Raw genomic sequence first — 13,399 nt, 5'->3', positions numbered from 1 at the left:
AATTTTCAATATTTTATTTCTTAGTGACACTGTTATTCTTTTAAAGTTTGTTATTTAGCAGTTACATGTACTACACAAGTGCCTTAATTGTTTGGAGAACAACTGAATGCATTTATGTCATTTGACACAAGAATATGATCATTTTCCATTTTGGTAATAAATCAAGTGGCAAGAAAATGTACGTGTGCCACACCATATAATGTTTCATATCTTTTACATTATTATTTCTTTTCATTAAGTATTTGTGTTTATATTTTGGAATGCTAATGTCTTTTTCATGAACTACTAAGTATTTAATTAAATATCCTGCGAAGATCATAGTTAAAGGCTGTGTGATGTATCTTGTCTCACTGTGAAAAGAGAGAGAAAGGAGATATGCCTTACTTCGTCTGTGTTGTTATGGCGATGGGGGAGTGGAGCGATGCCATCCATCCTTCCAGTGGCGGAAGAGACTAGTTGATACATTCTGTAGCGCAAAATAAAATAACAAAATATCTCTCTTCATATTGTGTAGTTCCGTCACTGAGCTTGTCTTTCAAGAAACTGAATTCCGGCAGCTTGTACAATAACAAGATTTTGAAAGGAATCCTGAAAATTTACAACCCTCCTATAATCTCCACCCTCATTTGAAGGGACTTGGTTTTATTGCTACTGAGACAAGATAAACCTTACCAGGTACAGTTACTTCGAAAATGTTACGTGTTTCACTATGGAATGACCCTTATTATTAATGGAGACAGAATTTCATGTTTATTTCTTAGAAATAATGTTAATTTTACATATCTATTATTTCAATGACATAACTATAATCTTAAAAGTCCACATCTGTGGAGTAACGGTTAGCGCATCTGGCCACGAAACTAGGTGGTCCGGGTTCGATTCTCGGTTGGGGCAAGTTACCTGGTTGAAGTTTTCTCCGGGGTTTTCCCTCAACCCAATATGAGCAAGTGCGGGTAACTTTCGGTGCTGGACCCCGGGACTCATTTCACTGGCATTATCACCTTCATCTCATTCAAACGTTAAATAGCCTAAGACGTTGATAAAGCGTTGTAAAATAACCCACTAAAAATAATCAAATAATCTTAAATCATCCTTTAAGACTAACTTTCTTGGTGTCATGTTCGATAAGTATCTTAGTTGGTCTTTTAACACTGATGATCTTTAGACTCAATAAGGGGGGCAAAGGCTAATTGGGATTTCCCGGTTCTGATCGGGTCAAAAACCCTGATGGAACTGATATTTAACCTCTGTGGTGAATTTCGGTGAAGTCCGGAGGGCCTAGTTAGTCAAATCCACTCTCCTCACCTCCACGCTGGGGCCCCCTGGGATCTTTTAAGATGCGAAAGAGAGAGTGGTATGCGGAAAGCAATGGGGAGCTTCCGCATTTATTCATCCCAATAACAGTTGTTCAATTTATTGCATAATGAGTCTTTTTCCGGTAAAAAACTCCGGACGTAAATTATCTCCCCAATCGGATGTCCGGGTGGGAGATACTGGGAAAGGACTCGTTATGACGGAACATAATGGAGAGAAGAAACGAAAATCGACGAGAAGATGGACTACAACGTGGTATAAGAAGACTCCAGTTCTACAAGGTAAGTTGGAAAACTTGAAGGAAGCAATGAGAAGAAATAGAGTGAATGTGATGGGAATATCAAAAGTGAGGTGGGAAAATAGTGGTGAGTTGATGATTGATATCAGGGCTCGGAAGTTGATCACATATTTTTCTTAGAATCACAGACAATGCAGGATACAATATATACTCGTTTCACTTCAACACAAAACCAATATATGTAGCTTACTTATTTTGCGTATTTGCATTTTTTGATCTTATATTGTTCACTGGTCATTTTTTAAGAAATGTTCTATTTTTTGTTGCTGTAGAAGATATGTCATCATCATCAGGATTGTCATCATCATCAGGATTGTCATCATCATCAGGATTGTCATCATCAGTCAAAACAACAAGACGAAAAAAGGCGACGAGGTGGAAGAAATTCTGTTGCCGCTTCTGCCGCTTCTGCCGCTTCTGTTTCTGCTGCTGCTGGTGTTTGAGAGGTAAGGAGTAGTCAATTTTAAGTATGTAGGAATGACTAGAGCTGGAACAATTCCCTCCTAAACAAGCTATTAGGACAACCATGTCATTAAATTTGAAAATATGTGATGGTGCTTACTTATTCCATCTTAATAAAACTGCACGGCACGTCAGAAACGTAACTTCACTCACTAACTACCAAACTGTTCACTTAAGGGGAGGCAGAGGTGAATATTTCAAAATCCACAAAATCTATCCGATTTGTTTGAAATTGATCATGGATACTAAGTATGTTATTAGTAATGGACATACCAAGTTTCAACTTTCTAAGTACAATAGTTCTGTAAATATTAATAATTTTATAAAGCTTTATATCGTTTGATATAAAATGCTCCATGCACCATATTGGAAGAAATTTTCAATATTTCTTTTTATTTATATGTTCAGAGGAGGTATATAAATAATGATAAGTATTAGTTTATTATGGGAACAATATAGTAATACAGTTATCTTGGTTTTAATTTCATACTTTTAAGAGCACAAAATCAAAAACTAACATCGGAATATGAAAATAAAGATAGTAAAAATGGAAAAAACCCAATTTTCATATTTTCTTCAGTTTTGTTCGAAAATTTCACCTCTGCCTCCCCTTAAGAAGACACTTCTGCGTGTTCAGTTCAAAGTGTGTCATGGCTCGCCGTATGTCGTCATGTGGCTATACTAAAAGCCAGGTTATAAACTGACTAAACCAGAAGCAACGTTCTGTTTCTCTCTTTCTGAGCTCTGTTGCCACATAGTGGTGCGAGATTCAAAGCTTGTTCAGCGTTTGTCACATAATATGTTTAAAATAACTGTCGTAACTGTGTTTTCAGTTATTAATATAATAAAGAAGTATATAACGAATTCAGACATTTCAATTAAATGAACGATTCAATTCAATAATAATAATAGGCCCTAATAATAATAATAATAATAATAATAATAATAATAATAATAATAATAATGTAGTGTTAACTAAATATATTAAGATATATTATAGTAATTTTTATTTTATTTTGAGTTGTTATAAATCGAATTTACTATTTAGCTATTTTTGTACAATAATAATAATTTAATGGATATGATCTTAATTTTATATTGATACTAATTAAGTCATGTACGAGTATGTACAATTATTATTATTATTATTATTATTATTATTATTATTATTATTATTATTATTGCTATTATTATAATTATTATTAATTCACAAATATATAAATAAGCAAATATATAAATTTAAAAGGAAAACTCGAGCCGGCTGAGCCATTGTTTAAAATAAATAAGAGTATTCGGATAGTGTTAGGTCTACTATTAATTTATAGTACACACAATATGGAAATTAGAACAGTTAAGTAAATCACAAGCAGTGTCTCAGCCATTTGACGCGCTGCTTCTTCTACCGATGTGATGCCTCCATTTACACTTTTTGTCGGTAATGCTTGTAGGCTATACAGACAAAATCATTTCTCTTTCTCTCCAGATTTAAAAACCCACTTCCTTTTGTATCGTAGCACTCGGGAGAATTCATTATTCTATTCAAGTATATAGTTCTCGATAATACTATCAACAATATTAGTAATTAAAATTACTGTTTTAAGAAAGCACGAGCTAATGACACTGGTACGAAATGCAGCTCGTAATGCACGTGGTACTGCAAATGAACTGGGAAGTTTGGCTACACTGTCTCCATGGTCCCGTTGCCAGATTTTCGTTAGCAGACGACATGTTCACGTGAGGTCCAATGAAAAGCTCCGTTCTCCTTCTCCCCTCTACCCCCCACACTCAATGTGTCATCACTGCACAGGCTACCCCTCTAACCCGCACTTTCCTCTCGCCCACCCAGCTACTTCCTGTTTATAGTCGGTTCATAACCTGGCTTTTAGTACAGCCGATGAGCCTAGATAATTCAATCTTCCTACACTTTCGCAGGGACGTATTACCTAAGTGCCAGAGAAGTTGCCTAGTAAGTACGGCATTCATTTGAAGAGTACGTACCGATACGCACGGTAACGCCGGTAGTGGCAGGAATGTGAACTGTTTGGAAACACGTTCGGTGAGTTTTTTTTCTTACTGTCGGGATATGGCGAGAGGGTTAAGACGATTATAGTCGGACCATTGGATCTGTGCCCCCATAAGATATGCGAACTGAGCCCTAATTCCTTCTCAGCCTCGGTAATTCATTTCTCTCCCTGCATTCCTGTCTCTCTCCCTTTCTGTCCCCCACTACTCACAATTTTGGCCTTCTTGCGGGACAGTTTACAATATTTGCACTTGCAGTACAGTGTTGTCAACTCAACTTGAATACTGTAGCATGGAGTGGCAAAAGAAATATTATTAAGCAAGTATGTAATAGCATTTTGTGATGAAGAGAAACAAACAGGTCAGTATCTATTTCCTATAAATCAGGCAACGAAAAGAGCAACTGATATCACAGGTGAGGCTTATTTTATTTCAATTGATTATGTATTAAAATTACTTAACTAATACTAATAATACAACATTTTATGTAATTTATATAGACAGGTCAGAACTCCTAATAAAGAAAATCTGGAGACAGGGAATCTGTGCAGGAGATGTAAAGCTAGAATCACCAGAGAAGAACAGACCAAGGGAACTTTTAATTATTGTAGATGATATGAACCGATGTATTTTAAGAAGAAAGATACAAGAATTTTATACCATTCAGAAAGAAGTTTCAACATTGAAGGAGTTACTGAAGCTTGCGAGAGAAGTAATAATTTCCAAGGTTGGAGAGAAAAACTATGGAAAGTGATTCGAGACATGGGATTTAGGTTTAAAAAATGTAGAAATACAAGATGTATTTTGATTGAAATAAATAATATTGTAGCATGGAGGATCAGTTATTTATGACACCGTTTGACGGAAGTTTGGCAACATCCCTATTCGGCAAGGTTCGTGGCCTGCTGTTTAACGTGGTGGGAGGAAAGCGGGTGGAATGGAGTGAGTACAGGCGCTAACTTTTCCAAGAACGATGACAGTGCTGAAGGGGCACAGATCCGATGGTCTGACAATACTTATGTATTTGTTGACATTAACTTGGACGGTCAACATGGGCACGGAGCATTTGATTTGTGTTGTGGAATGTTGCGGTACGCAACCGATGATAACAAATACCCTGCGTACGAATTGCCCGCGCAAAACACAGTTCGAAAGAGGTTATGGTAGCACACAGACTGTACAGGCCACCATCTGTTGCTACGACGTTCAAGTTGTACCGTACACGTTCTCAAGTTCAGATTGAACGCCTTGAATAATATGCAACTTCTCTGACATAAAAGCTGAAACTCGCTTCAAATCGCTGACTTACAACAGTGACGTCATGACACACTTTGAAATGAACACCCAGTAGAGCCAGCTACTTTACTACTGCAGGGATGGCTGCTTGGACACAGGGAATGAGGATACTATTCTCGAGTCAGGTAGTACAGACTGTAAAATTTCACAGTCCTTAAACAATAGCCCCCGGCCTTGGAGACCAGCTTCAACCCAAAGACGTTATATAGTATACTAGACTCACATAGAGCGCTGGTGTGCTGTCCAAAATTGAAACCAGTTCTGCACATGTTTACGCCGCCATGTTACAGGTAGAAACAGAGCGCTAAACACGATAGTGTCACACTTGTCCTTTGTTTTGTCTCGGGTGTTTTTAGTGAACAATGTGAAAGTAATGTAAATTGATGTGATAATAGTATGAATTTTGGTTTTGTAAATATTATTATAGTTGATATGAAGTGATGTACTTTGTAAATAGTGAAAAATGGTAATTTCCTGTTCGGCAATAACATGTGGCTTAGAGGGTCAGGAATTTCTTTTCACAAGTAAGTATAAACGCTTTAAAATAATAAAATTGAATTCTGGAGGCTACATTGAAACTGCAACATATTATGTATATCTTAGATACCATAGTTGAAAAAGTTTATAATTAGGCAACAATCTGTCTTTACAGATTCACTTTGAAGAAGCCCGAGCTTGTTATAATAAGAGACAAATTTGTGTCTTCACTTTATGTAAAATTGTGTCCGTCTCATTTTAAACACATTAGTGGAAAGATAACTTCTTGTTTTTATTATGTAAATGAATTTATCTGCAAGATAATAAACTTTCATTCAAAATCCATATATGGATAAATAAATATACAGATAATAAATAAATAAATACCTGGCCTTCTTTGTGAACTTATGATTCAGGGTTCACCTATAAATAACTCTTCTACATTTTGCCGGATATAACTTAGTAAAAAAGCAAGGAATGGCATCTTATTGATATTACATAGGTGCATAAAGATTATGTACCATCACTCCGCAAGCAATGATAATATATCTATTTTATTTATTTAAAATAACAATACAATATATAAAGAAATCCACACTTAAAAAGTGTCTCTTTTTTATTTTTTATAAAGTGATTATGTTTAGTTTTTAGGTCTTCACGTTACCTATTGTTTGCAATGTATTAGGTACCGGTACTTTTTATAATTGATAGCATTCTCTTTATTAATTGAAGAATGAATTCAATGTAATTTGGCTACCTTTGCTCATTATATTTTGCCAGATTTCTTATGTCCTGTGGTTTAGAAGTATCGGTAATAAAATTTTCGATTCTCTAAAACTTAGCAACAGGTCTATATTGATTATCACATATATATTTCACTTAAGAATTTGATTATAATAAGAACTTTTGTAATCAAGTTGCATATATTTGTCTTGTGATCTAAGAGTAATGTATGTTAATATAATTTTAGATTCTCTGAAACCTAACAATATGCTGATTATCATAAAATGATACATTCTGTAATGTGTATTGTGTAGGCCTATTTATGGACGTATGAACATGTTGTGTATAAATTGCTCCCTAAGTATTTTCTTTCCTTTAATGCTCTGACGCATATCAATGAAACTTTGAATATGTTTATTTCGTCCTAATTTTACGTTAAACGTCGAAAATGGCCATAATCTGTCAATTTTATATCATCACAGCGTTAAATTGCGTGATTTACGTACTGCTATTATGCGTCTGCTCTCCAACAACATGGCGGCAAGCGCAGCGTTCAATTTGCCCTGGTTTCCTCGTTTTGCGTAGCCGAGACTGTAGGGGCTTGCTTCAACCTTTCGCCATTATTAGTACAGTTAGATCTGCAAACTGGTTACTCCACCTACAAGTCTGACAGTTCTCCGTAACTGAAAGACTCAGAAACGCACTTCATTCATACAATCTTTCTTTAGTGGGTCATGTCACGTTAGCATGGAAACCAAGTGCTGTATGAGAATGGGAACCCAAATACATTTCACCTCAACAGTATTTGAATGGGTTATTTATGAAAGGGCCTAAGTCGCTAATTTTGTGAAAATGAGTTTGTAATGTAATACTGCTCTTTGGGTGTAGATACATCGATTTAGATATGAAGAGGGCTAAGTTTCACACTCTATAATGCATAGTAGAATTTGTTAAACAATTTTTATTTCAGCCTTAATTTCAAAATTTCGGCAAGTAAGCAGTTTTTCTTAGACTGCTAACAATTTAGTATTCAAGACTTAGGACCTTTCATAAATAACCCATTCATTTAAGTTCTAATAGACACCGCTCGGCGCTCGTAACAGTTGACATTATTCTATTCAGTGGACGGTTACAGGTACTATTTATACAACTAAACACTGTTCATAACGACTGGAAAGAAAACCTTTTTTTTTATTGTAGAAATATGGTACCGGTAGTAACTAGAATTAATTATTAATAAGAGATAAAATTGTGTTTTACACATAAATAGGTGAAGTGACACTTCACCTACTTCACCTGTCAAAGGGCTTGAACCCCCTCTGAAAGTCTTGGAAAAAAAAAAAAAAATTATATTTGAGTATATTTTATCACAATCTTTTCTCATCTCTAATTTTTCACTGTCAGAGTAACAAACCTACATCGACATAAGGCATAGTCTTCCTAACTCTCCTTCAATATAATCCCTGTCCTGAGTGCTGCGGCACATTTGAATTGTAACAATGCTGTCTTTTTTATAGAGAGAGACCTACCGCCTCATACCAACCTTATAACAAAATGAAGCTGACACTATATGAAATTAAAAGGGTTGTTTTGACAGTTATGCAGTGCAAATGTTAAATATTGTAAACTGTTGATTTTAAATGCAATTTAAGACCGGTATTCGCCAGTTCGTTGGACTTATGACTTAATTGTGAAACGTTCGTTTAATGTTTTGTGAATCTGACAGTTCATATTTTTAATGTAAACTTCACATTATCGTTCTGGGTTCTTTGATATGTCTAAGTAACCGCGAAGCTCAATTTTACAATTTTTTAAATAAAAAAGTCTCGTATTGATCCTCATGAGGACAATGAAAATTTCACATTTTCAAATATTTCTTTTTCAACCGCAACGTAACGATGTTGTTACTAACATTCCTCATGGAACTAGTTTCACATCCCTCTGTGGAAAATCAATTGTTAATGATGATGATGATAATAATAATAATAATAATAATAATAATAATAATAATTACAAATGGCTTTTAAGGAACTTGCAGATTCATTGCCACCCTCACATAAGCCCTCCATCGGTCCCTATGCTGAGCAAGATTAATCCAGTCTCTACCATCATATCCCACCTCCCTCAAATCCATTTTAATATTATTCTCCCATTTACGTCTCGGCCTCTCCAAAGGTCTTTTTCCCTCCGGTCTCCCAACTAACACTATATGCGTTTCTGGGTTCACCCATACGTGCTACATGCCTGCCCATCTCAAACATCTGGATTTAATGTTCCTAATTATGTCAGGTGAAGAATACAATGCCTGCAGTTCTGTGTTGTGTAACTTTCTCCATTCTCCTATAACTTCATCCCTCTTAGCCCCAAATATTTTCCTAAGAGCCTTATTCTCAAATACCCTTAATCTCTGCTTTTCTCTCAAAGTGAGAGTCCAAGTTTCATATTCATACAGAACAACCGGTAATATAACTGTTTTATAAATTCTAACTTTCAGATTTTTTGACAGCAAACTAGATGACAAAAGCTTCTCAACCGAATAATAACCGTCATTTCCCATATTTATTCTGCGTCTAATTTCCTCCCGAGTGTCATTTATATTTGTTACTATTGCTCCATGATATTTGAATTTTTCCACCTCTTCGAAAGATAAATCTCCAATTTTTATATTTCCATTTCGTACAATATTCTGGTCACGAGACATAATCACATACTTTGTCTTTTCGGAATTTACTTCTAAACCCATCGCTTTACTTGCTTCAAGTAAAATTTCCGTGTTTTCCCTAATCATTTGTGTATTTTCTCCTAACATATTCACGTCATCCGCATAGACAAGAAGCTGATGTAACCCATAATAATAATAATAATAATAATAATAATAATAATAATAATAATAATACACAAAATGTAAGATACCGATAATGTAAATTGTAAACAATTTTATTAATGACTCCCCCATTTCAAAAAATTCTACGTATGCCATTGGTTGAACTTAATCCAAATTCAAATCGTGTTTTATATATGCTGTAAGTTTCAAATTAGTGTGTCTTAATAGATTCTTTCAGCAACATGAAGCTTTGAATTCCAGTTTTCTCAAAACTTTAAATTTTGAGTTGTTTCCCTTTTGAACTGGCCCGTGGATATTATGCTTGCAGCTTGAAACCCATCTGCAATTACTTTGGCAGTCGTCTACCAATACCTCTTTGAGCGTAGGCGGAGAAAGAACCGTTTCCTTGGGGGGGCAAAGCAAAACCATAAAATCCCCATATAACGGGATTATGGGGGACATCATTTACCTCCTACCCTCGTTATACCTTGACCGTGGTACAGTATATCGGAATATGATCATTTAGTAAAAGTATTTTCGGGGAGCATGTTTCTTATAGTGTTACCATCCATATCTGCGATGTTTCAGATCGAGTTGTATAGGGCTTGAACTGTAGGCCTACTACAAGTTATAATAGGGCATAACTTAAAACAATCTCCCTCTTTCTCTCTCTCATACAGAAACATATGCATGCATCAATAAAACTACATAACAGTGCTAACAGAAATTTTTTTAAATGAAGCTTACCTTCTGAAGACTTCATATGAAATGTAATTACGTGAAATTATTTTATTTAATCTCGTCTTTAAGTTTTGCACATTATACTGGGATCACTTTCCTTTTTCCTGCATTGTTGCGCAGTATGTTATTCGTACATCTCCAAATGGTGACCTGAACACCTGTAGACCTCTAACACACGAGTACAGGCTGTTACAAAATGAACATTACAGTGCTTCCATTGCTCAAATGAGGTATAGAAATTCTTATACATTCAGAAATTTGAAATAAATATTATAGTCCAGTCACATGATCTGAAGACATTAATTCATAAATTTAAGCACAGAAACTTAATCATAAACAAAACCAAAATAGATCTTTTGAATTCAACATTTTCTAACGTTAATAGAAAAAAAAAAAAGAGTTCAGACAAGTTTTCCCCCCTATGCCCCCCCCCCTCCATAACTTCGCCTATGCCTTTGAGTGCTAATTCTGCATACACTACAATGAACTATAGCTTATTATTCAAAAACACAATTTAAATAAATATGCTTTAAACTACAAAATATAACTATTAAGAACATTACTAAGATACCTTGTTTTCTTCTTTTAATTGGGTACTCCTCCCTCAACTTTTTTATTCCACTTGAATGAAATAGATTATTGTTTTCACTAAAAGTATTGACAATTCAGAATGGTTTATGGTCACTGGGTCGATAGCAGTAGCGACTCGTGCCTGAAGCACAAAATTGTTCCAAGGTTTTCAAAACCCATGTAGGCTAGTTGCATTGATAATCGGGAGGGAGATCTGTGTAACTAAAGTAATTCCCTCCCATAAATTCCCATAATATTCAATCGTGGAAAGGAATTTCATTGTATTGCAACTTTTATACAATAATGTGACTTTTATTCTTAATGATTCACCCTACAACAATGGGTATTCACTCAACACAGCAACACAGTAGTCGTTATTGCACTCCACGCAGCGACAATGACAATACATGTGTATTATTGAGAAGAACAACAATATACTCCTAATTTCAACCTCTTGTTCACAAAGCAATATGTGTAGAATAAAACTGTCAGTTCTCAGTTCACAGTTCGTTCGCTAGTTCTTCTAGCTCACTCACTCAAGTTCACTGTATGTCGAACCCAAGCCTTCCAGATATAGTTCACTGCACTTCGGTCCCAATCCTCCAGATACGTTGCACTCGTCTGGATACTGCCACAATTACGGACTCATTCAAGTTCACTGGACGTCGAACTCAGATCCTCTGGGTACGTCCAAGACAAGACTTGAAGGTTGACTAGAGATTAACTAATTGCCGAAGACTGCTCGCGCTTTTATTACTAAACCTTCGATTCGTGTGGCTTTTCGAATCTACGAGAGGATTTCGCTTCTAGAGGTTTTCCCTGCTCTCTCCGCTCCGCGCCGTCCCGTAGTTTTCCTTCCCTTCACCCCGTACCGCGCTACAGCGCCTACTGAAGCTCGAGTTTCGTCTCCCCACGCCTTCCTTCTCGTTGGATGCGTGCGCAACTCCCCGACGCAACCAGAATGTTCCAGACGGGTGCCACAGTATTCATTTCTGCCAGCTATCAATGCACTTACCGGTACATGTAAATTAAGATATGCCTATTGCTTACCTATGTTTCGTACACTAAGTTGATCCTCCAGTCCTTCAGGGCTGTGAACCTGCCAATAACAATTTCATTTTTGTTTTGTTACCGATAAGCTGCTATAATTTAATGTGTAACACTTTTATTAAGCCGCCAATGCTTATCTACTATAATAGTCATTTACATGAATAAGATTTTTACATGAACGTTTTCGATACCATTTTTTTCGAAAACGTTCATGTAAAAATGTTATTCATGTAAATGACTATTATAGTAGATAAGCATTGGCGGCTTAATAAAACTGCCAATAATATTCTCATGGAAGGACTGTGATTCCATCATCTTGTCCAACACATCTTTTTGGAGCGAAATATTCCCTAACGCTGACAGTCTCTTCTGTGACATTGAGTTACTCTGTTTTGTTTTTATTTGTTTTAAACACGAGAAGCTCCTTTCGACCTATACACCAGTAGATGGTAGTATTAAAATGAGGGAATATAACTTGTACAATTCTCCAAATACATCTTTGTTGGCATCGTTGTCACGAAGAAGTTCTAGCACTTTCTTAACTGGTAGGCTATATTCCTATATTCACTGTTCTGGTACAAAAGGTCAAGTTCAGTTTTTAGAAGCTGCGTCTTTTTTAATATTCTGAAATAGCTAGCTTGCAGTAAAGAAAGCGGATCATGGGAGAAGTTTTTACTACAAGTGTCAAATTTGAAAGTATCAGCCAGGCTGACGAAACGAAGTTTTTCTAAATCCCCAAATATTTTATCGATCTGCATGATGATATTGTCAAATGTCAGTGATCTCAAAGAACAATATCTTGTAATTATGATCATGTTCTACATCACTTTTTCCATTGTAGCAGCAGTCTGTACTTTCTCCCTTCAGAATTCACTTCTACTTTTTGCTGCATTCAAAATTCTAGCATAGTGCTGTAACTGAAATTTCCATGATTAAGCGAAGAAGTGCTTTCTTCATGGCCCCGAAATGATAATTCCTGCTTGCTTAAATACAAAGCAGCGTCGATGACTGACCGCATAACTTGTCTGTTTAAACGAACATTTTCAATATATTGCACTAACAATAGCCTAGCATTTTCTTTCAGAATATTCCCAATAGTGTTTATATTCTTCTGTAAATGTTTAACTGCAGCACGCACTTTAAATGTTCCGCCGAATTTTCATGTTTTTGTAGAGCATGACTAACTTTATTTTAGAAAATCACTGAATCCGGTTTCATTCCACAAAGTAATAGACATGACTAACAAAATAGTATTTCAATGTAGTGACTCCCACACAACCACTCACTGATGCTTGCAGTACTATGAAGTTTTAAAATTAAGTTTCTGTGCTTTACCATAAAACAGTTATATTACCAGTTCTGTATGGTTGTGAAACTTGGACTCTCGCTTTGAGAGAGGAACATAGATTAAGGGTGTTTGAGAATAGGGTTCTTAGGGGCCAAAAGGGATGAAGTTACAGGAGAATGGAGAAAGTTACACAATGCAGAACTGCATGCATTGTATTCTTCACCTGACATAATTAGGAACATTAAATCCAGACGTTTGAGATGGGCAAAGCATGGGCGAATCCAGAAATGCATATAGAGTGTTAGTTGTGAGGCCGGAGGGAAAAAGACCTTTG

The 13,399-nt window shown here is 35.8% G+C and overlaps 1 protein-coding gene across 1 annotated transcript in view; it reads left to right on the top strand.

Moving 5' to 3' along the window:
* The first annotated feature begins 1,185 nt into the window (after window positions 1-1,185).
* The window catches only part of LOC138698385 (titin homolog), a 55,802-nt gene continuing 43,588 nt past the window's right edge, over window positions 1,186-13,399 (top strand). Inside the window, exons 1-2 of the mRNA XM_069824256.1 lie at window positions 1,186-1,595; window positions 1,885-2,058. Of these exons, the coding sequence (XP_069680357.1) occupies window positions 1,424-1,595; window positions 1,885-2,058 (346 nt within the window). The 5' untranslated portion in view covers window positions 1,186-1,423. The remainder of the gene's footprint in view (window positions 1,596-1,884; window positions 2,059-13,399) is intronic.

The sequence above is a fragment of the Periplaneta americana genome, chromosome 4, assembly GCF_040183065.1.
Source record: "Periplaneta americana isolate PAMFEO1 chromosome 4, P.americana_PAMFEO1_priV1, whole genome shotgun sequence".
Lineage (NCBI taxonomy): Eukaryota > Metazoa > Arthropoda > Insecta > Blattodea > Blattidae > Periplaneta > Periplaneta americana.
Note: the sequence above shows the minus strand (reverse complement) of the source record. Positions and strands in the feature narration are given on the sequence as shown.